The 21,067-nt window shown below is 42.1% G+C and overlaps 1 protein-coding gene and 1 pseudogene across 1 annotated transcript; both read left to right on the top strand.

Moving 5' to 3' along the window:
- The first annotated feature begins 5,493 nt into the window (after nucleotides 1–5,493).
- On the top strand, nucleotides 5,494–7,142 carry LOC149811427 (heterodimeric geranylgeranyl pyrophosphate synthase small subunit, chloroplastic pseudogene; annotated as a pseudogene).
- Nucleotides 7,143–14,985: 7,843 nt separating this feature from the next.
- On the top strand, nucleotides 14,986–15,633 carry LOC149811428 (uncharacterized). The gene has a single exon (XM_089993880.1). The coding sequence runs from the start codon at nucleotides 14,986–14,988 to the stop codon at nucleotides 15,631–15,633; it is 648 nt and encodes a 215-aa protein (XP_089850006.1).
- The last annotated feature ends 5,434 nt before the right edge of the window (nucleotides 15,634–21,067 follow it).

Here is a 21,067-nt window from a genome sequence, read left to right on the forward strand (position 1 = left end):
AGGTGGGTCATGTAAGATAGGGTGACTGTGGGGCTCCACTCCGGGTTTTTCTCATTTCGGCGAGTATTTCTTATCATAAAAATAAAAAACCTTATTCAACTTTAGGCTGTTTTTTATCCACATTTGGATTAGACCTAATTGACACAGAGGACCCGATTGTGTATTTGGTTTTTTCTCTCATAATATTTGGGTCAACTTGAACATGATTGGAGCAATATGCAGGCCGGGTCTACGATCATGATTTTTACTGAGTACTCAACCCGACCTGACTTTTTTGCTGGGTACTCGACCATAATATTTTATATGTTTTTTTAATAAACAAAATTATGAAACTATGAGGGTTCGGGTCAGGGATTGAGTTGAAAAACATAATATCCAAAAAACACTTACAAATTTTCTTATATAAAGAGCAAGAGGTGTGTGGAAGTTAAGGGCATCAATGGGTCGGGTTTGACCCAGACCCCACCCATACCAAAACCCTATAGGGTCAGGTTCGGTGATAAATAAGAAGGTTCGAATAGAATCAGAGTTGGACCTGAAGGGTCCGATTAATATATAGAGTCGAGTATGGTTTGTGAACTTTCATACCAAACCTAGGCTCGACCCAAGTTTTGACTAAAATTTACAAATTTTCAATGTAAAAAGGATAAAAAATATAAATTTACTGGGTATGGTCCGGGTCAGGTTCATGTAATCCTTATAAGATCCAGGTGCTTGCATTCCGCCAATAATGGAATGCAAATGACCATGTAAATAGAGGTTGACATCGGGCCGGGTACCGGATGGACCGTAGGGCACCTGGCCCATTGTGTATCGTGCTAGGGCTGTATTTGCAGTCTGGGCTCGATCACAATAAGTCTAGGCCAGTCCCAATAGCATAATCAGGTTTGAAATGGGCTCAACCTATTTATTTTGGCTTATTTACAAAATAAATGAACTTGAAAGGCTTGGCCTGATTAACTGGGTCAGACCTAAAAAGTCTGCCTAGAGCCTGATTGTAACCAGGTGAGGCCGAGCTCGGGCAAAACAAATTGGGGCTGTTGTCTTTAATCGGGCCAGGCTGTGACTACCCGATGTCTACCCTTGCCTGTAAGCCCATTTTGGCAAGACAATAGAGTAGGGATGCAAACGGTTTGGATTTCAAATCCTAAAATACATTGGAGAGTCAGATCGGTTTGGATCCGGGACAACCAAAATTTGCAAATGCCTATTCCTGAATCCGACCCGTTTGCAAACTCAAGAGTCCAACAAATGTGTCCGGGACACTCAGTCAGGATAAGTTATCCTTGACGATGCGTGTATAAGCGTCAGACTCATGCAACCACTCCTCAGCACCCTCCATGTCGTTAGTGTTTGACAGGTATTCATTGGCATTTACTGGCTCATAAGAAAAGAATGGCATCAACTTTTTGCTGGTAGTAAACAATTATTTTGTCACATATTATGACATTCTTTGTTATGATCTGAAAGCTTCCTCTAAAAAGAATGTGAACCCAAAAGCAGTTTTGTTGAGAATCACAAGCCTAGGAATGGCAGTGGGCCTGGGGAAAACGGAGTCCCGTCCCGTTTGAATCGGGATGGAGGACATGAACTTGGGATGAAATAATACAAAAGCCCCTGGCGTCTTTATTTATATCATGGGGGGCTTCACATGTTCTGCAAGGGGCATCTGTAATTATTCATCAAGGCCATTAAGGGGGAGTTTGAATCGCGGAAAGTGCTGGACAGGACAGCACATTCTGTTCAAGAACCATAAAAAAACTACTTTGTTTTTTTTCCTTGTCCGTTTGCCGGGGGGCATGGAATAGAGGCGGACGCTCTTTTCCACCTCGATGAGATGCACCAAAGTAGCGTCCACGCATCCCTTGGCCCCACTCTCGGTGCATCCTGCAGATGTGCGTGTTCCGCAAATCAAACGCCAGACAGTGGAGGACAAGGACAGCATATCCTGTCTTGTTCTGTCCGTGGACAGCCCAGAATGCACAGTCTCGTTGGGTCACACAGCTGCTTTTATTAATTAATGCAATTATTTTTAGCTATTGTCCACATTGTCCTGTCACCATTTTGTTGAGAGCAGTGCAGGACAGCTATTCAAATGGCCTCTTAAGTACCAATTTTTTGAAGTTTTTTTTTAAAAACCTTATTCAGATTAGAGTCACTAGAATTTAACACTGAAACTTTTAGGGGGCGTCTACATGACACCAAAAATTTCAATTGATTTCTAGCAAATGGACCATGCCCAACACATTTGTGGGCCCACTAAATATGACACTTTGCTTCCAACTAAGAGGGCTCCACTCTGCCTTTATAAAAGTTGTGAACACAATTCTGAATCATGAGATTTTTCATTAGTGGCATCCCTTGCTGCCGTCTGCTTTTTAATGTTGGCCGTTGATTGTGTGCGATCAAGCGTGTGCTCGTACGATGGTGGCATCCACCATTTCTCTCTCTCTCTCTATATATATATATGGATGGCCAGAAATGATGCTACTTTTCAGGATGTCCTGTTCAACCTTAACGGTTTGACCCATAAGGTCTTGGCTGATGTGTATGCTATCTTACACATATATCTCAAAGACCTGCTTCCGCCACAAATCGATCCTCATATAGATGTTTGTGGTCTTCTATGAGTGTTCTGTTTTGTGTTATTGGTGTTCTCATGTTATGCTGTTGTGTTTGTGCTTGTGGGTCTCAACGCTTTGATCGCTTTTCGTCTCTCTCTCTCTCTATATATATTTATATATATATATATATATATATAGAGAGAGAGAGAGAGAGATTGTTTCAGAACTTTAAGAATATTTGCCTTGAAAAAAGGGGAAAAAATCTTGCTGGTATGTTCATGTTGCTTGGAACCAACTCCCAACAGCATGCTTGCAGGTAATGGTGTCAATGGATGGGACCTCTGCCAAAATGAGTGGGTTCAGACTTTGATCCAGTTAAGAAGTGCCGGTATTGGATACAGATCCATATCTAATCAGACATTTCTTAAGAAAAATCATACCTGCATAAAGATTACATCAATCAGATCCAAGCCATACCTGGTAAAGTAATATTTTTGAAGTTTTTTATATTGAAAAATTATGGATCTTAATTGGAACTTGAGTTGGATCTAGGTGTGGTATAAAATTTCATAAACCATACCCGGCTAGTTTAATGATCAGATCTTATAGGTCTGACCCAAATAGTTAATGGGACCCCTTTCTTTGTTACCAAACCATGACACTATCAAATCCGATACAGGTCGGTACATATTGGGTCATACCCGACCCATTGCTGGCATATACTGTTGTCATAAACCATTGGTTAGTACTGAATTACCTGCAGAACTGAACATGATGTCTCAGTCTTCTGGGGGCTAGAAACTGACTTGATGTCCTACCGTTGATGTCAGTTTTGAGCTTTAACCAAGCTTAAATACAGTAATTGGTATCATAATTAGATTTATTAAACAAGCATTTTTTTTTAATTTATAACCTGACCAAACTACACCTGGCACCAAGACCTGGTCACGCTGGCTCAACCTTTCATACCTACGGTCATCATGCGGGCAGCGTAAAACTCCAAGCTAGAACCCCTGCCCGAAAGCATTAACTTGCGCAGAAGGCAAAGGGGTGGCAAAACATGATACAACCCGCCAACCCGACCCACCAACCCGCCTCTTAGGCAGGTTCAGGTTGGGCTTAAACTAGCCCGTTTAATAAATGGGTCGACCCACCTAACCCGATTATTAAATGGGTTGGGTTCGTGTTAGGGGTATACCAACCTGCCAACCCAGCTGACCCGTTTAATAAACGGGTTAGGCGGGCGGGTCAATCCGCCAACCTGACCTGCCAACTCGTTTATTAAACGGGTTGGCAAGTCATGTCCGGTTACCCGTTTAATAAATGAGTCGGGTTCAGGTTGAGGTATGCTGACCCGCCAACCCGATTGCTGACCCATAATAATGAAACCTTAACTACCCGTCTATCAGCCAAGGCCCCCACCGCGCTAGGCCAACCCCCTCGGGGCTTTAGCAAGCATGCAAAATCTTTTAATATATGTTCAAGTTATTTGGAAGTGATTTGATATGATTTAGAAAAATTTACAAAAAATGTGCCTAACTTTTGCCTTATTTACATACACACCTAAAGTTTAAAATATTACAAATACATGACTCAATAATAAAGCAGCAACTCTCAAAAGGGGATGCGTGTGTTTGTATTATTTCAAAAGGCGTATGATTGTAAATAGTCCAAAAGTTAGGTGTGTTCTTGTAAAAATTTCAAAATATAATAAAAACTTTGAAGAAAGGAATTCTGGGAACCTTCTTCCAATGTGCTCAAAGCATCCAAGGTGCGCTTGAACACAAGCTATATCAAAAGGCACGGACACGACAAGAATGTGCACATTTTTTGAAAAGACAAGACATAAGAGACATTTTTTTAATATTTTAATTGATAAAAAATGTTTTTGATATTTTAATCTTTTAAGAGAGTCATTCTTGTCGAAATATCATTAAAAACATAAACCCTTAGGTATGTTTTACTGTACATCTCACGCATGTTACGAGACAAAAAGCACAAAAAGATCATGTTTTTTAACAAATGTGGGATGAGGCTGACGCACGTAACACTCTTATTTTTGTTCAACGTACCTCTTGTTACAAAAATAGCAAGGACAGGCAAAACTATAAAAAAAAAAGTATCGACGAGTGCATCACGCCCGCCGATGCGTCTCTCTCTCTCAAGGTTGTTAAATGTGACGAGGCAAAGCGAGGCGTTGAGCATGTTATGAAGCGAGGCGTAAGCCTCGAGGCGTTGAAGCTTAAGCTTCATGATCAGAATAATAAAATATATAATATTAATAAAAATTTTAAATAAGAACTACTAATTTGCTTTTAGTTATTTTAGTATAAAATCATAAGAAAATAAAATAAAGATTCATCACCGAACTCTGCGTCCGCCATTAACTGATCGGGGCCGAACAGGGAGGCAACGTTAGAATCGACCTTGAATGAGACGATGCTTGCAGCATTTTTCGAGAACTGCTCGCCGATGAGAAGCCGCGCGCTCCGGTACTCAAAGAGGAAGAGGAGGAGAGTGTACCAGATTATGCATTGGAGGACGACAATCTGTAGTCTGTAGCATGAGGCCGCCGACAGACCCTCACTGGCTACATTTGATCTTGAGAGCGGTTTTTCCATGTATATATAAAAAAGGTCGCCGGCAGACCCATGAGACCGCCGGCAGACCCGCCCTGCCCCTCAAAAGTTTTTTTTTAATTAAAACTTATACATGTAAGCCTGGACACATATAAGTTTTAATTAAAATTTAAAACTTATACATTAGTTGAGGAGGCACCGTACATTTCAGTACGCTTCAGGTACTGAGTGAGCGCCTCAGTACCTTGAGTGTGTGCCTCGCCTGTGAGGCGTACGCTTCAAGTACTGAGGCGTACGCCTCTCACAACACTGCTCTCTCTCCCTTCTGTGAACCCTTCTCTCTCGCCATCATGTGCATCGTTGCTTGCGAGTTGGTGGGCAACAACCAAGCCCACGCCTTCGCCACCGCCCTCGAGATGGTTCACGCCGCCTCCCTCATCCATGATGACCTCCCCTGCATGGACGACAACCCCGAGCACCGTGATCGACCCTCCAACCACACCGTCTACGGTGTTGACATGGCCATCCTCGTCGACGACGCCCTCTTCCCCCTCGGATTCCAACACATTAAGTCCCTCACGTCGTCAGAGGTGCCCACCGACTGCATCCTCGTCGTCGTTGCCGAGATCACCCACACAGTCAGCTCCACCGACATGATCACCAGCCAGTTTCTCGACCTCACTTTCTCCGACGATATCAATGGTGGTGGTAGTGGTGGGGAAGGAGAGGACCTCACTTGGTTTATCAAGGAGAAGGCGGAGTGCTTTGCGGTGTGTGGTGGGATATTGGGATGCGGGAGCGATGAGGAGGGGGAGAGGTTGAGGAGGTATGTGATAGCGGTTGGGGCAGTGTTGTGAGAGGCGTACGCCTCAGTACTTGAAGCGTACGCCTCACAGGCGAGGCACACACTCAAGGTACTGAGGCGCACACTCAGTACCTGAAGCGTACTGAAATGTACGGTGCCTCCTCAACGAATGTATAAGTTTTAAATTTTAATTAAAACTTATATGTGTCCAGGCTTACATGTATAAGTTTTAATTAAAAAAAAACTTATGAGGGGCAGGCCGGGTCTGTCGGCGGTCTCATGGGTCTGCCGACGGCCTTTGTTATATATACATGGAAAAACCGCTCTCAAGATCAGATGTAGACAGTGAGGGTCTGTCGGCGGCCTCATGGTACAGACTACAGATCGTCGTCCTCCAACACATAATTTGGTACACTCTCCTCCTCTTCCTCTTTTAGTACCGTTGCGCGCAACTTCTCATCGGCGAGCAGTTATCAGAAAACGCTGCAAGCATTGTCTCATTCAAGGTCGATTCTGACGTCGCCTCCCTGTTCGGCCCCGATCAGTTAATGGCAGACGCAGAGATCGGTGATGAATCTTTATTTTATTTTCTTATGATTTTGTACTAAAATAACTAAAAGCAAATTAGTAGTTCTTATTTAAAATTTTAATTATTTTATTAATATTATATATTTTATTATTTTGATAATGAAGCTTAAGCTTAACGCCTCGCTTCATAACATGCTCAACGCCTCGCTTCGCCTCATCGCATTTAACAACCTTGGGTTGGGGTTCTCTATGAGGTGGTGGAGGATATGATGGAGAGTGAAAGGCAGAAGAGGGGTAAAGCTGGGGATGATGGGAGTGTGAAGAGAGAGAGAGAGGAAGTGAAATTATGTGAGGGTTTACATTCTTTCGACCTTCGCGAACGGTGAGCATCCTTTTCGGCATACATCCTCTTGACCTCGGTGAACAGTGAGCATCAGCCTCCGCGAACGGCCTGCACCAGTGACCTCCGCAAACGGCGAGCATCGTCATATGCAAATAGCCAGTGCTGTTGACCTCCGTAAATGGCAAGCTCTTTCTTCAACAGGGGTTGTCACCGATGCACGATCGATGACTTTCGTCGAACACGTCGGGGTTGCGGCGAATCCGGTCCCGTGGTGCCGAAAAGCTATCCCGAGCCGGATTCTGATAAATTCGAGGCTTTCTTAGTACCGAACATCAAACAATGAACATTTGGAACATAGCATATGAGTACAATCCAAACAATTGTTGAACTTGGAACAATTGTTATGGAACGAACAAAACCAATGGTCTGTTCCATCTTTTTTTCTCATTTCGTCCAACCCTAGATAAGCTATCAAACATACCCTTAGAACCCTAAATGATGTGCCCCTGTGACATAGAATGAGGGAGCCATTGGCTATCGTATTTCAACTCTACGTAATCCACCCACCACCCATCTCATTCAAACCCGATTATGAGAAGTTTAAGAGGAAAATGAGTAAAACCACATCCTATGGGACTAGCATTTAATTTTAAGCTATGATCAATGGCCCACTGACCATCTTGCACAATGTTGTCAAAATTGTATAGGCTATCGAACGATTCAAGTGAATCGGCCTATACCGATTCTCAAGTGAATCGGCTAAAAAATATTTTGTGTCAATCAGAACGTGACACATGTTAAAACCACAAAAAAAATATCAAAAAATTTATTTTAGAATATTTTTGTATATTTATTAAAAAATAGTCAGGTTAGTATCATATTGATTTTCTGCCCATAAGAATCGGCCGATTCAGGCCAATTCGCATCGCATCGATACTGACAACATTGATCTTGAATGCAGAGCTGCACATGTATCATATAAACAGATGACAAATTAAATGATATGGTAAATAAGCATGTCCAACCCTATCCTGCAAATTTCACACAAAATAAAGAAAAAGAACAAACACATTTTGTAAGTACACAAACCAAACATGCCCTTGAAGTTCAATGACCATGACCTTGTAAGGTTTGGTAAAGATAATTGAAAGGAAAATAAGGATGGCAGTGGACTGGGGCGGGGTGGGGACAAGGTCTCCACCTCCGTCTCAAAATTCTGCTCTCTATTCTCACCTCCATCCTTGTATGGGTTTTGATTTTAACCTCCTTGTATGGGTTTTGATTTTAACCTCCATCTCCGTTTCATGTCTTCCATCCCCGGTCGAAACTGGGCAAGGCAGGCGAGGCCGGGCCCCAGTTTTTCTCGACCCATTGCCATCCCTAAAGAAAAATGAAGGGAAAAAAAGTATCCTTGATCCCTCCTCCCACGCCCCATATGAGCTCGCACACACGTAAACACAAACACACACAAGATGGGAATGTCTAACAAAGGCTGTTCAACTAAGCTTCATTCAAATCATAAGGACATCTAGCTCTGATCACGTTGGTGTTGATGAGGGCAAGCATTGCGCCTCTCATGGTCTTATGGAGGGACACAGGGACTGTCGCAATGTTCCATTTTCCCATGATATCAAGCATTCATAAGAATAAATTTGTTGAGATCTGGATCCATGGAAATCACTGTAGGGGCAGCCCAATATATGTGACTTGAACACATTACCATACCTACAAACATAAAGAAAACCATTATAACGCAACTTATTTAGATAATTTTGGCAACATTGGACTAATTGCAGTTCTTCCCAGGGAAAATATTTGAATGATGCCACTGATGATAACCAAGCTACAGTTTCCAACATGAAGCTGCAAGGGTACAGTTTATATTTGGAGAAATTCAACCAATTTTTTAATTAATCTAAAAAGTAAAAGAGCATTAAGACGACTGTAGCAATCAAAGTGTGCAAGGCTGAATCAAATCTACCAAATGTGGCCATCACCAAAACAACCATAAGTGATGACAACAAGGGAACCAGTTAGTACGACGACAAAGAATCAACGCACCTGAAGCTAGCATATAGGACCCCTTTACTTAAAATCATAATCGTGACCTGCATACTAGGTCATTGGGTCTCTGGCATACTAGTTTTATGCATCTAGCACAGCACTTTACCACAAGTCTAATACATAAGTACAAAGACATGTTTATATTTACATGTACACTAATTTGTGATGTTTTATTTGGAAAAAGTAATACAGTGACCTAAAAAAAAATGCTTGTGTCTGTACATGTGTATCAAGAAAAGTAACTGCAGTACGAATGCACAGCTTTTTCATGCATATGCCATGGATTTGGAAGGATCCTATCAAACTCTAGATATTGCCATTATGATAACTTTGACATAGTGTATGTGAAACTAAGATGTAAAAGGAAAAAGAATCGATGGTCCATATATATTACAATGTATAAGTGATGTTCAACTAAAGTAACTGCTAACAACTGTAGCTAAAAACAATAACATAGGCAGATTGAACTGTTTTTGAAGTACACATGAAAAAGAAATTGCAATTTCTCTCTAGTGGAAGCAATGCAAACACATTGTCAAACTGGCTATGTACAGGTCCAAAAACTTGCCTTGAAAGACATGGATTAGAAAAAAGGACCACTCTATACTAACAAAAGCAGCAATTAGAAGCCATCTCCAACTATGATACTTCTGCAACCGCATGCAGTTCAATAAAACCATTTTCCTAAATCAAACAGCTAACACGGAGAGAACAATCAAGCACACACTAGTTAAACAAGCCAAAACCAGTGGCAAGTTCTACCAATGTTGATGATAGCCTGAACACTGAGACCCATGACCAAGGGAGAAGCCTCTTCACGGGCAAGACAAACACACTCTTTGTATCAGGGGATTCATGGATCCTTCAAGTCATGCCCCAACACAGATCATGCTTAGAAACTTGGGGGTTTAAGCAGGCATGCAAATATATTGGATTCTTTTGAATCTTTGATCTGAACAGATACGTCATTTTGGGATAGATCTTAACAATAAGAGACAAGTCCTCCAGACAACTTGCTTAGATACATACAGACGACATCCCAAAAGGCACGCAAAAGAATGTAAACAAAAGCATAGAGAATGTCATTTAGCTGACCTTCTTGTCTCTTCTAATCCTTCAATGAATCTTACATGCTTGCGCTTTAAATGGAAGAAATAAACAAAGCCTTTAAAAAAACAGGACAATTTGTTTTCTTTTCATCCTGGAAATTGAAAAGGTGATCCACTCAGGCCCAAACAAATTTTTGAAAAAGAAACAAAATTGATGGATTGTAAGCATCAATTCCACAAAAAGAAAAGAATGAGTTAGCACCACTTGTTCCAAATATGTGACCACAGAAAAAGACCATATCAAAAGTAACAATTGTGATAAGCAGTTGGCAAATGACCCTTCAACTTCAAAAGCAAACCTTGCATAGTCATAAGCACCAAAAAACTGCACTGGAAGCTGTCCTGGATCATGTGTTAGGCCTTTACATGCAGATGCATGTGCTTCATCCATAACAATCGCTGGCCACATAGCGTGCCCTGCAAAACTTATAGTGGAGAGTGTATCAAGAAATTGACCAATGTCGATGCAAAAGGAGCCAAATACGAAAGATGATGATGGTAGTGAAAGTAAAGAACCACCATATCACTTCATTCCATTTCGGCAGAGTAATGCAGAAACAGATGAACTCTGTTAGCACTCCCAAGATGTAACGCTCCCCCCATCGTCGGGGGGGGGGGGGGTTACGGAAGGAGAAGGGGGTGACGCCCCTTCCTCTCTCACGAATTTAATACAGAAGGTGGGAGGGGGGTAACCGACCAACCCCCATGGCTATAAAAGCCATGGGGGGCCTCCTCTCATCTCCCCATTCTGAACGAGCAGAGAGGGAGCGTGAAGGGAGAAGAACTCCGCTTGTCGCCGACCACCAGGTAAGTTTTCACTCACACACTCTCTCTCTCTCTCTCTCTTGATGTTCAAGAGCAATGGTCGTCAGCAACGGACGAGTTTCAAAGATGCAGGAGCAGGGAGGACCCTCTCTGTCTCGTTCTATTAGGGGGAAAGTAGAGGGGGGTTTTCCTCTGCTATTGCCACCGTCAGTGACTGAATATGAAGAGGGACGGACCGCCTGCCGCGAGAGGGCATGAGGTCCGACCACTGCCCTCGTCATTGCAGAAAAAAAAAAAAAAAAAAAAAAAAAAATATATATATATATATATATATATATATATATATATATATATATATATATATATATATATATATATATATAGAAGAAAAGGGGTTTTCCCCTGCTACCGCTATTGGGTAGGCAACCATTGACGATCAGCGAGCACCATCGACGTTGCCCTGCTTGCAGGAAGCTGCAACAAGTCCGATGATGGTAGAAGTTGACTATTGCCCATCGTGATGACAAGCTCGGTCTGCAGTTTTTGCAGGCCGAGTCAGTCATTAGGCTAGACGTGAACCAGTCCGAGCTAGTCGACCAGACCAAGTAGGCTCAGTCTGGGCGTGTCCAGACCTAGCCAAACGAAAAGAAAAAAATGATGATGTGTGGATATGTGCATTGTGACAGATTGTATCGGTCTATACGGACCGAGTCGGGTCCGAAGTAGTTAGCAGACTGAGTCAGGTTTGAAATGGTGGACCGTTTCGGCCTAGACCGAAGGTGGACCCAATATGGGTCAGACCAACTAATTCTAGACCGAGACAAATTGGATGCGTGTGCGATTGATTTATCGAGTACGGTGGAAAAATCGAAGTAGCGAAGACTCAATTTTTCCATTACAAATTGGATTTGAGTTTGGATCTCAGTTATGCCCAAAACTCAGATTTGATTCGATTAGACGACCTGATTTAGATTCAGACAAACCCTTTTCAAGCAGATTTGGATCAAGAATACCGAATCCATGATCCAAATCATAGTTGAGTTGAGGACCTGAGTGGTCAAATTTTATTATGGGTGTGGATCTTAAAGTAACATGAAGTAAATATGATATAGAGGTCATCGAAAGAGCAAAAAGACCATTTTGCTCTTGATATGCCTACAAAATATACAAGGCATAACTAAGTGCCCCGAAGTCAGATCCATGTGATTCTTGAACCCATGGATTATACTGCTTGGGTAGAATCTATTAGTAGGAGATGCGTGAACAAACTCTGAAAGAATGGAGTCAGAGTTTGACAATTAAGTTTAAGGGTGTTTTGATAATTTTGATGATATGAGGTATTCGTTGTTTTCAGATCAAGGGTTGCAATTGGAATTTAAGCGTTCCAGGTAAGTGAACATTTTCAAATTCCTCCTTAGTTAATTAAAACACATGCTAGCTAGTTTAGGCATTCTTTAATGTGATTTCAATGCTTCAAGTATGCTAGTTCTGTTATTGAGAATAAACATTGTTTTGCATGCTTAGAAATCTATAAAGTTCAAGTGTGATGCTTAAACTTGATCATGCATATTTTCTGAGTTATGAATTAAATGTGGCATAACATGATTGCATGTATGAGATTGATGTGTTACGTGAAAATTAAGGGTAGAGTTCCAAAGTCTCAAGGTAGGTATTACCTTGAGGAAATGTCACGCTTATGCCTTGGGAGGGGCATTGTAAGTGTCGTGAATTAATATGTGGTGGGTTACCATCCTTAACAGTTCAGACATGTAAACATGTGTTAAAAAGTAATTAGTGGATATACATTGAGGATTATATAACACACTAAATTCAAGATGTGAATGTTGAGTAAAAGTTGTCTATAGGATGACCACCTAGTGTATGATGGGAAGTCAAATAGGAGGCATGGTTTGGGGCAATGTTGATGTGTGTACCTCTTAAGCAACTTGGGAATATCTCAGACGTTTTCAGGTGACCCTTAGGGTTTAAAACATTGCCCACTAGAGACATGTAGGATGTAACATGAACCACAAAACCTTGGGGGCAGGTATAGCTCCTTGAGACACCTTGAGGACAGGTATAGCTTCTTGAGACACCTTAGGGGCAGGTATAGCCACCCTGGCTCTTCGGCTAGCTACCGTTTGAGTCCCTTCGCTCTCGGCTTGCAACCGGTGAGCTGCTGCAGCACCTGTGTCCGTAATCTGGGCCGATTTGGTCTACGTTGTTTATGAGTGGTTCATAAGTCTAGCCAACATTGTAGACTTTGAGTTGTCTACATGGGTTGCTACGCCCGAGGAGGCTATGTCTGGAATAGCCGATTAGAGTAGAAGAGTTGTTTGAAATGATAATAGAGATGCGGTAAAGGGGGTAAAACTCATAACTAACATGTGTGCATAAGTAGCAAACTAAACTAAGACTAAGAGCTTAGAGCTCACTACAGTTGCAACGGTCGTGTCTATTTGTAAATTGAATCTTACTGGGTTGTAGACTCACCCCCTTCTTTTGGTTGCAACTGTAGGTTTAGGGACTGATACCACCACTCACAGGACTTAGTACGACTCTGCCACATCAGCCACATCAGAAGTATGGTTTTCCTTTACTTTTTATTATGCTTTTGTCTTTGGATGGTTATGATATTATAAATGGATGTATGGACCTTCATGTATTGATTAAAAGAAAAAAAAAATTCTGGCACGATTTTGAGCTGTTTTTAAGATTATTGAGTAATTTCTTTCTGTGAACTAACGTCCACGAACCCGAGCTCGAGAGGCCCCGGATCGGGTCATTACAAGTGGTATCAAAGCCAGGTTTCAATAAGAAAAATTGGATTGTAGAGGAAGAATTTTGTTAGAATTTGAATTAAGTTGAAGGTCCTAAAAGAACGATAATTACAACCATCCAAAGGAATATGTGTCAAAAGAGTCATAGGAAGGTCCTGAACTTATGAGTGCCTCTTGTTAGCAGGAATGGATACTAACAACGATAGTGGCAACGAGAGCGACCGTAGAGGCGATAGGAACTCTGAGAGGCAGAGGCATCCTGAAGTGATCCAAACGGATCAGATGGTTGTCGTTCTTTCACTCTTCGTGACAGCCATGATGGACGTCACCAGGGCAATGGGGAGTATGGCACCTCACGTTCTTTCTCCAGCCCCAGTTTCAGTCATAATCAACAACTGGGGGTACAATGATCGAGAGGAAGAGGTAGCACCACCCCAACCATCCGTTGGAGAATCGCCAGAGTCACGAGGACGTTCTTCATATAGGCACGTCCGGAGAGGTTCATTGGCAAATCGAGGTGGTAGGAGAGCTGCAACATGTTGCTCGGGCTGCGGTAGGTCTCGTTTCGGCCGAAATAGGGCAGGACCGAGCAATGCTACCAGTAATAGAAGAAGTCAGAAGCAGCCTGGTGCATCCGGTCATGAGGGTGTTCAAGGGTCGATGGTGCAACAAGGTAGGGGCACTAATGTCATAGAGAATGAACAAATAAGAGAATCAGTGCAACCTCTTTGAGGAATGACTTTAGTGAGGAGAGGCAGAGGACATATGAATAGGCACACATACTTACGTGTTCTTAGCAACATGGCAGTGCCAGCACCAGTTAGGGTTTTTTTCAGACTCCGAGGAAGAAGAAGAACCTACTTACACCCCTCGTACCCCGACACCTTAGTGTTTGTTTTTGTTTAAATCATATAATAAAGGCCTATGGTTGCCTAGTGATAGTAGTAAGTAACGAGTTGTATTATGGAAGAACCCATGAAAAGTTGTAAAAACGTTATTTTTATTAATAAATAGTAAGTTCTTATGTCAAATGTGCAAACCTGTGTGGAAGCAAACATAAATTTTAGTAACAACCTTATTCATATTGTAGTATGAGGACTCGTTAGGGAATATCGTACCAGTCAAAAGGTTCTCAAGTAAGCAAGAGACAAGCAGGCCCTTCTTAAGAAAGGCATGTGAGTGAGGGCTCTGCAAGGAGAAGTGTTGCAAGTTTCATTGGTCCTGTGTCTCCACACGCGTCCGATAGTCTACCTCCAAGGAGCATGGGAGCAGAAGGTGGAGGTGCTTCACCAGTTTCACCTCGACACGAACGTGCTACAGTTGGTAGTGGTGTGCCTCCCGGTTATATCACAAAAAGAATTTTGTATGAGCTATTACAAAATTCGCTGCATCAAAGTCAAAACCAAGTAGCGTCAGGAAGCAATTCTTAGCCTGAGAAGTTCAAGAATATGAGAGTGCCCACATTCGACGGAACTTCTGGAGGAGTAGCAGCAGAGAAATGGATGATGCAAGCGGAGAAAGCACTGGATGCGATACAATGCCCAGAGGACCAGAAAGCATGGGTCGTGGCATCAAACTTAATTGGGGATGCTGAGTACTGGTGGCGATCCATCCGAGATGTCCTGGGAAGTGGAGAGTTTGTTTCCTGGATTACCTTTAGAAACAAGTTCTACAGACAATTCTTTCCCAAGATCGAGAGGATGGAGAAAGAAGAAGAATTTAGAAAGCTCAAACAAGGAAGTATGAGTGTAGCAGCCTACACCGCAAAGTTCAATTCATTATCCAGATTTGCGAAGGCTTTAGTATCTACTGAGAAGCAAAAATGGAAGCTATTTGAGCACAGATTAAAACCTGAAATTCTGAGGATGGTGGGACCTCTGCAAATTCGAAGGTTCGACAGATTGGTGGAGATGGCATCTCGATACGAGTTTTGGGATGCTCGAACAACAAAATCGAAGATACAAGAGAAACCTAAGCAAGTACAACAAGGACAAACTAGTTCGTCGTCCCGAAGGTTCTTCAAGGAGAGGCAAGGCAACAACAAATCTTCGAAGTCACAGGAGAGAAGCAGTGCAAAAAACAACAATAAGCAGTAGGGGAAGAAGCCTGAACAACTAGAAGCTAAGAAACCTCGATACCGAGGAGCGCCTTCCAAGAGCAACAACTGTAGGACTTGCGGCTTCAAGCATGAAGGTCGTTGCGATGAAAAGAATATTAAATGCTACAATTGCGGTCAAATGGGACACATTGCAAGGAAATGTCCCCAGCCCGTACAGGGAGAAGGAGCAAAACCCAGGGAGAAACCAGTTGCTCCAGGACGAGTTTATGCAGCAACTCTGCAGGAAGCTTTGACTAGCCCTGCTGTGGTGGAAGGTACACTCCAAATTTTTGGTGTTAGTGCACATGTTCTATTTGATTCAGGTGCTACACATAGTTTCATCACCCCTATTTTTGCTGCACTATTACCTGTTTCACCGGTACCTCTAAAAATAAAGTATCAAGTAAAAACACCGGTAGGAAAGTCGGTGTATATAGATGAAGTCATCCAAGGATGTATGGTACAAGTCGAAGAACGTCTATTGTCGGTAGACCTTCTAATACTGGACTTTAAGGGAGTGAACGTTATCTTGGGCATGGATTGGTTATCTAACCATCATGCAACGATTAATTGTCGAGAAAAAAGTGTCAGTTTTCAACACCCTGAAACCTCAACTATCACCTTTCAAGGCGTTAGAAAACTTGCAAAACCGACAATCATCTCATGTCTTCAAGCCAACCGGTATCTACAGAAAGGCTAGATTGGATACTTGGCTTATATGAAGACTGAGGATGACGATAAACTTTCAGTCACAGCGGTAGAGATTGTACGGGAATTCATGGATGTTTTTCCTGAAGAACTTTCAGGTCTTCCACCAGATAGGAAAGTCGAATTCCAGATAGATCTAGCTCCAAGTACAACGCCCATTTCTATTCCTCCATATAGGATGGGACCTGCCAAACTCAAAGAACTCAAGGATCAACTACAGGAGTTGTTGGATATCGGATTTATCCGACCATCGGTATTACCTTGGGGCGCACCGATCTTGTTCGTGAAAAAGAAAGATAGGTCATTGCGTGTGTGTATCGACTACAGGAAATTAAATGCAGTGACAATAAAGAACAAGTATCCTCTGCCAAGGATAGATGATCTATTTGATCAACTTCAAGGTGCAGCCTGTTTTTCTAAGTTGGATCTACGTTCTGGATATCATCAACTAAAGATTCGAGAAGAAGATGTTGCCAAGACAACATTTCGTTCAAGGTATGGTCATTATGAATTCCTAGTCATGCCTTTTGGGCTGACGAATGCACCAACTGCATTCATGGATTTAATGAACAGAGTTTTCAAACCATTCTTGGATAAGTTCGTGGTGGTGTTCGTGGATGACATCCTCATATATTCGGCCAGTAAGGAACAATACGCAGAACATTTGAGAATCGTTTTGCAAATACTTAGAGATCAGAAGCTATATGCTAAGTTTTCTGAGTGTGCGTTCTGGCTTGTTCAGGTGTCATTTTTGGGACATATTATCAGTAAAAAAGGAGTGATGGTGGACCCAACAAAAGTTGAAGCGGTAACCAACTAGCCTACACCCAAGAATGCGACAGAAATTCAAAGTTTCCTTGGGTTAGCTGGTTACTACAAATGCTTTATAGAAGGATTTTCTATATTGGCAGCTCTCATGACTAAGCTGACAAAGAAAGAAGTGAAGTTCGAGTGGAATGAGAAGTGCGAGAAAATCTTTCAAGAAATCAAGAAGCGATTGACCACTGCACCAGTGTTAGTTTTGCCTTTTGGCACTAGAGGTTTTACCGTGTATAGCGATGCATCACATAAAGGTTTGGGTTGCGTTCTAATGCAACATGGCAGGGTTATCGCATATGCCTCAAGACAACTAAAGGTGCATGAGATAAATTACCCAACTCATGACCTAAAATTGGCTGCAATAGTATTCACACTCAAAATATGGCGACACTACTTATATGGAAAATAATTTGAGGTATTCACTGATCATCAAAGTTTAAAATATTTGTTCTCTCAAAAGGAACTGAATATGAGACAACGACGATGGCTAGAATTATTAAAAGATTATGATTTTGAGCTGAAGTACCACCTAGGAAAAGCGAATGTAGTAGCTGACACACTCAGTCGAAAAACAGAATCAGTCACGAGACTATCTATATCAAGTCTGCTGGTAAGCACTGTGGAACAAAAAGCAGAAGTACAATGTCTTCCGGGTCGACTGATGTTTGTCCAAACAACCTTAGGGTCAGAAATTTGGGATAAAATCAAAGAAAAGCAACTCTTAAATCAAGAGTTAGAAGGAATCAGGTCAATAACAATTAATGGTGAAGATCCAAAATTCAAAGTAGACGATCAAGGCATGCTGAGATTTCGAGAGTGGGTATGTATTCCTAAGGATGAGGAACTTAGGAAACAATTGCTTGTAGAGGCACATCATTCAAAGTATTTCATTCACCCTGGAAGTACAAAGATGTACAGGGATTTGAAGAATAATTTCTGGTGGAATGGAATGAAGAGAGATATTGCTTAGTATGTTAGTAAGTGTCTAATATGTTAGCAAGTAAAGATTGAACATCAGAGGCCAGGTGGCCTATTGCAACCACTACCTATTCCTGTATGGAAGTGGGCAGATATAACGATGGATTTTGTTACAGGATTTCCTAAGACCAGAGAGAGAATGAATGCGATTTGGGTAATTGTTGATAGACTGACCAAGTCTGCACATTTTCTCGCGTGCAAGACAACGTATTTCTTTGAACAATTAGCTCATCTTTTCATAAAAGAGATAGTGAGATTACACGGAGTGCCAGAATCCATTGTTTTTTATAGAGATTCGAAATTTACCTCCAAATTTTGGCAAAGCTTTCAAGAAGCAATGAGAACTCAGTTGAAAATGAGTACAACTTTCCACCCTCCGACAGATGGGCAGTCAGAAAGAACCATTCAAACGCTAAAAGATATGTTGAGAGTCTGTACACTAGAGTATCGCAACTCATGGCACGATATTCTGTCACTAATTGAATTTGCCTATAATAACAACTTTCAAGCTAGTATTGGGATGACTCCTTATGAAGCCTTATATGGAAGACGTTGTAGAACGCCTCTATGTTGGGACCAAGTTGGTGAAAGAAAAACCTTAGGACCTGAGTTGGTTCAACAAATGGAGGAGCAAATCAGATTCATCCGTGAAAGACTCTAAGCAGCCCAAAGTCGTCAGAAAAGTTATGCAGATAAAAGGCGACGAGAATTGGAGTTCGAGATAGGTGATCATGTCTCTTTGAGGATATCACCATTTAAAGGGGTAATGAGGTTCGGGAAGAAAGGCAAATTAAGTCCTAGATTTATCGGGCCGTTTGAAATTTTGAAAAGGATAGGATATACAGCCTATTAGTTGGTACTACCTCCATCACTCTCCAGAATACATAACATATTTCATGTATCCATGTTAAGAAAGTACGTGCCAGATCCTTCACATATACTGGATACAGTGGAATCAGTGTTAGACATCCAAGAAGATTTAAGCATTCGGGAAGAACCAATTGAGGTAATTGAATTTAAGAAGCACAAGCTCAGAAACAAGGTTGTCCCAATGGTCCTAGTGAGATGGAAGCATCACAGTAAAGATGAAGCTACATGGGAGAATGAGGCTGATATGCAGTTACAATTTCCCCATTTATTTTTGAGAAAGATTCAGAACGAATCTTTTTGTAAGGAGGGTGGAATTGTAACGCTCCCCCCATCGTGGGGGGGGGTTACGGAAGGAGAAGGAGGCGACACTCCTTCCTCTCCCACGAACAAGATCGTGGGAGAGGAAGCAGGTTGCCCCCATTTAATACAGAAGGTGGGAGGGGGTAACCGACCAACCCCATGGCTATAAAAGCCATGGGGGGGCCCTCCTCTCATCTCCCTATTCTAAACGAGCAAAGAGGGAGCGTGAAGGGAGAAGAACTCCGCTTCTTGCCGACCACCAGGTAAGTTTTCACTCTCTCTCTCTCTCTCTCTCTCTCTCTCTCTCTCTTGATGTTCAAGAGCAGTGGTCGTCGACAACGGAGGTGTCACCGACGAGTTTCAAAGATGCAGGAGCAGGGAGGACCCTCTCTGTCTGGCTCTATTAGGGGGAAAGTAGAGGGGGGTTTTCCTCTGCTATTGCCGCCGTCAGTGACTGAATATGAGGAGGGATGGACCACCTGCCGCGAGAGGGCAAGAGGTCCGACCACTGCCCTCGTCATTGTAGAATATATATATATATATATATATATATATATATATATATATATATATATAGAAGAAAAGGGGTTTTCCCCTGCTACCGCTATTGGGTCGGCAACCACTGACGATCAACGAGCACCAGTGACGCTGCCTTGCTTGCAGGAAGCTGCAACAAGTCCGATGATGGTAGAAGTTGACTATTGCCCGTCGTGATGACAAGCTTGGTCTGCAGTTTCTGCAGGTCGAGTCGGTCATTATGCTAGACGTGAACCAGTCCAAGCTAGTCGACCAGACCAAGTAGGCTCAGTCTGGGCGTGTCCAGACCTAGCCAAACGAAAAGAAAAAAATGATGATGTGTGGATATGTGCGTTGTGACAGATCGTATCGGTCTATACGGACCGAGTCGGGTCCGAAGTAGTTAGCAGACCGAGTCAGGTTTGAAATGGTGGACCGTTTCGGCCTAGACCGAAGGTGGACCCAATATGGGTCAGACCAACTAATTCTAGACCGAGACAAATTGGATGCGTGTGCGATTGATTTATCGTGTGCGGTGGAAAAATTGAAGTAGCGAAGACTCGATTTTTCCATTACAAATTGGATTTGAGTTTGGATCTCAGTTGTACCCAAAACTTTGATTTGATTCGATTAGACGACCTGATTTAGATTCAGACAAACCCTTTTCAAGCAGATTTGGATCAAGAATACCGAACCCATGATCCAAATCATAGTTGAGTTGAGGACCTGAGTGGTCAAATTTTATTATGGGTGTGGATCTTAAAGTAACATGAAGTAAAGATGATATAGAGGTCATCGAAAGAGCAAAAAGACCATTTTGCTCTTGATATGCCTACAAAATATACAAGGCATAACTAAGTGCCCCGAAGTCAGATCCATGTGATTCTTGAACCCATGGATTCTACTGCTTGGGTAGAATCTATTAGTAGGAGATGCGTGAACAAACTCTGAAAGAATGAAGTCAGAGTTTGACAATTAAGTTTAAGGGTGTTTTGGTAATTTTGATGATCCGAGGTATTCGTTGTTTTCAGATCAAGGGTTGCAATTGGAATTTAAGCGTTCCAGGTAAGTGAACATTTGCAAATTCCTCCTTAGTTAATTAAAACACATGCTAGCTAGTTTAGGCATTCTTTAATGTGATTTCAATGCTTCAAGTATGCTACTTCTGTTATTGAGAATAAACACTGTTTTGCATGCTTAGGAATTTATAAAGTTCAAGTGCGATGCTTAAACTTGATCAT

The sequence above is a fragment of the Nuphar pumila genome, chromosome 17 (genome assembly GCF_984573655.1).
Source record: "Nuphar pumila chromosome 17, dmNupPumi1.hap1.1, whole genome shotgun sequence".
In the NCBI taxonomy this organism is placed as follows: Eukaryota; Viridiplantae; Streptophyta; class Magnoliopsida; order Nymphaeales; family Nymphaeaceae; genus Nuphar; species Nuphar pumila.

Excerpts from the sequence above, each read along its gene's own strand:
- LOC149811428 (XM_089993880.1), top strand. The coding sequence starts at position 14,986 with ATGAGAGTGCCCACATTCGACGGAACTTCTGGAGGAGTAGCAGCAGAG.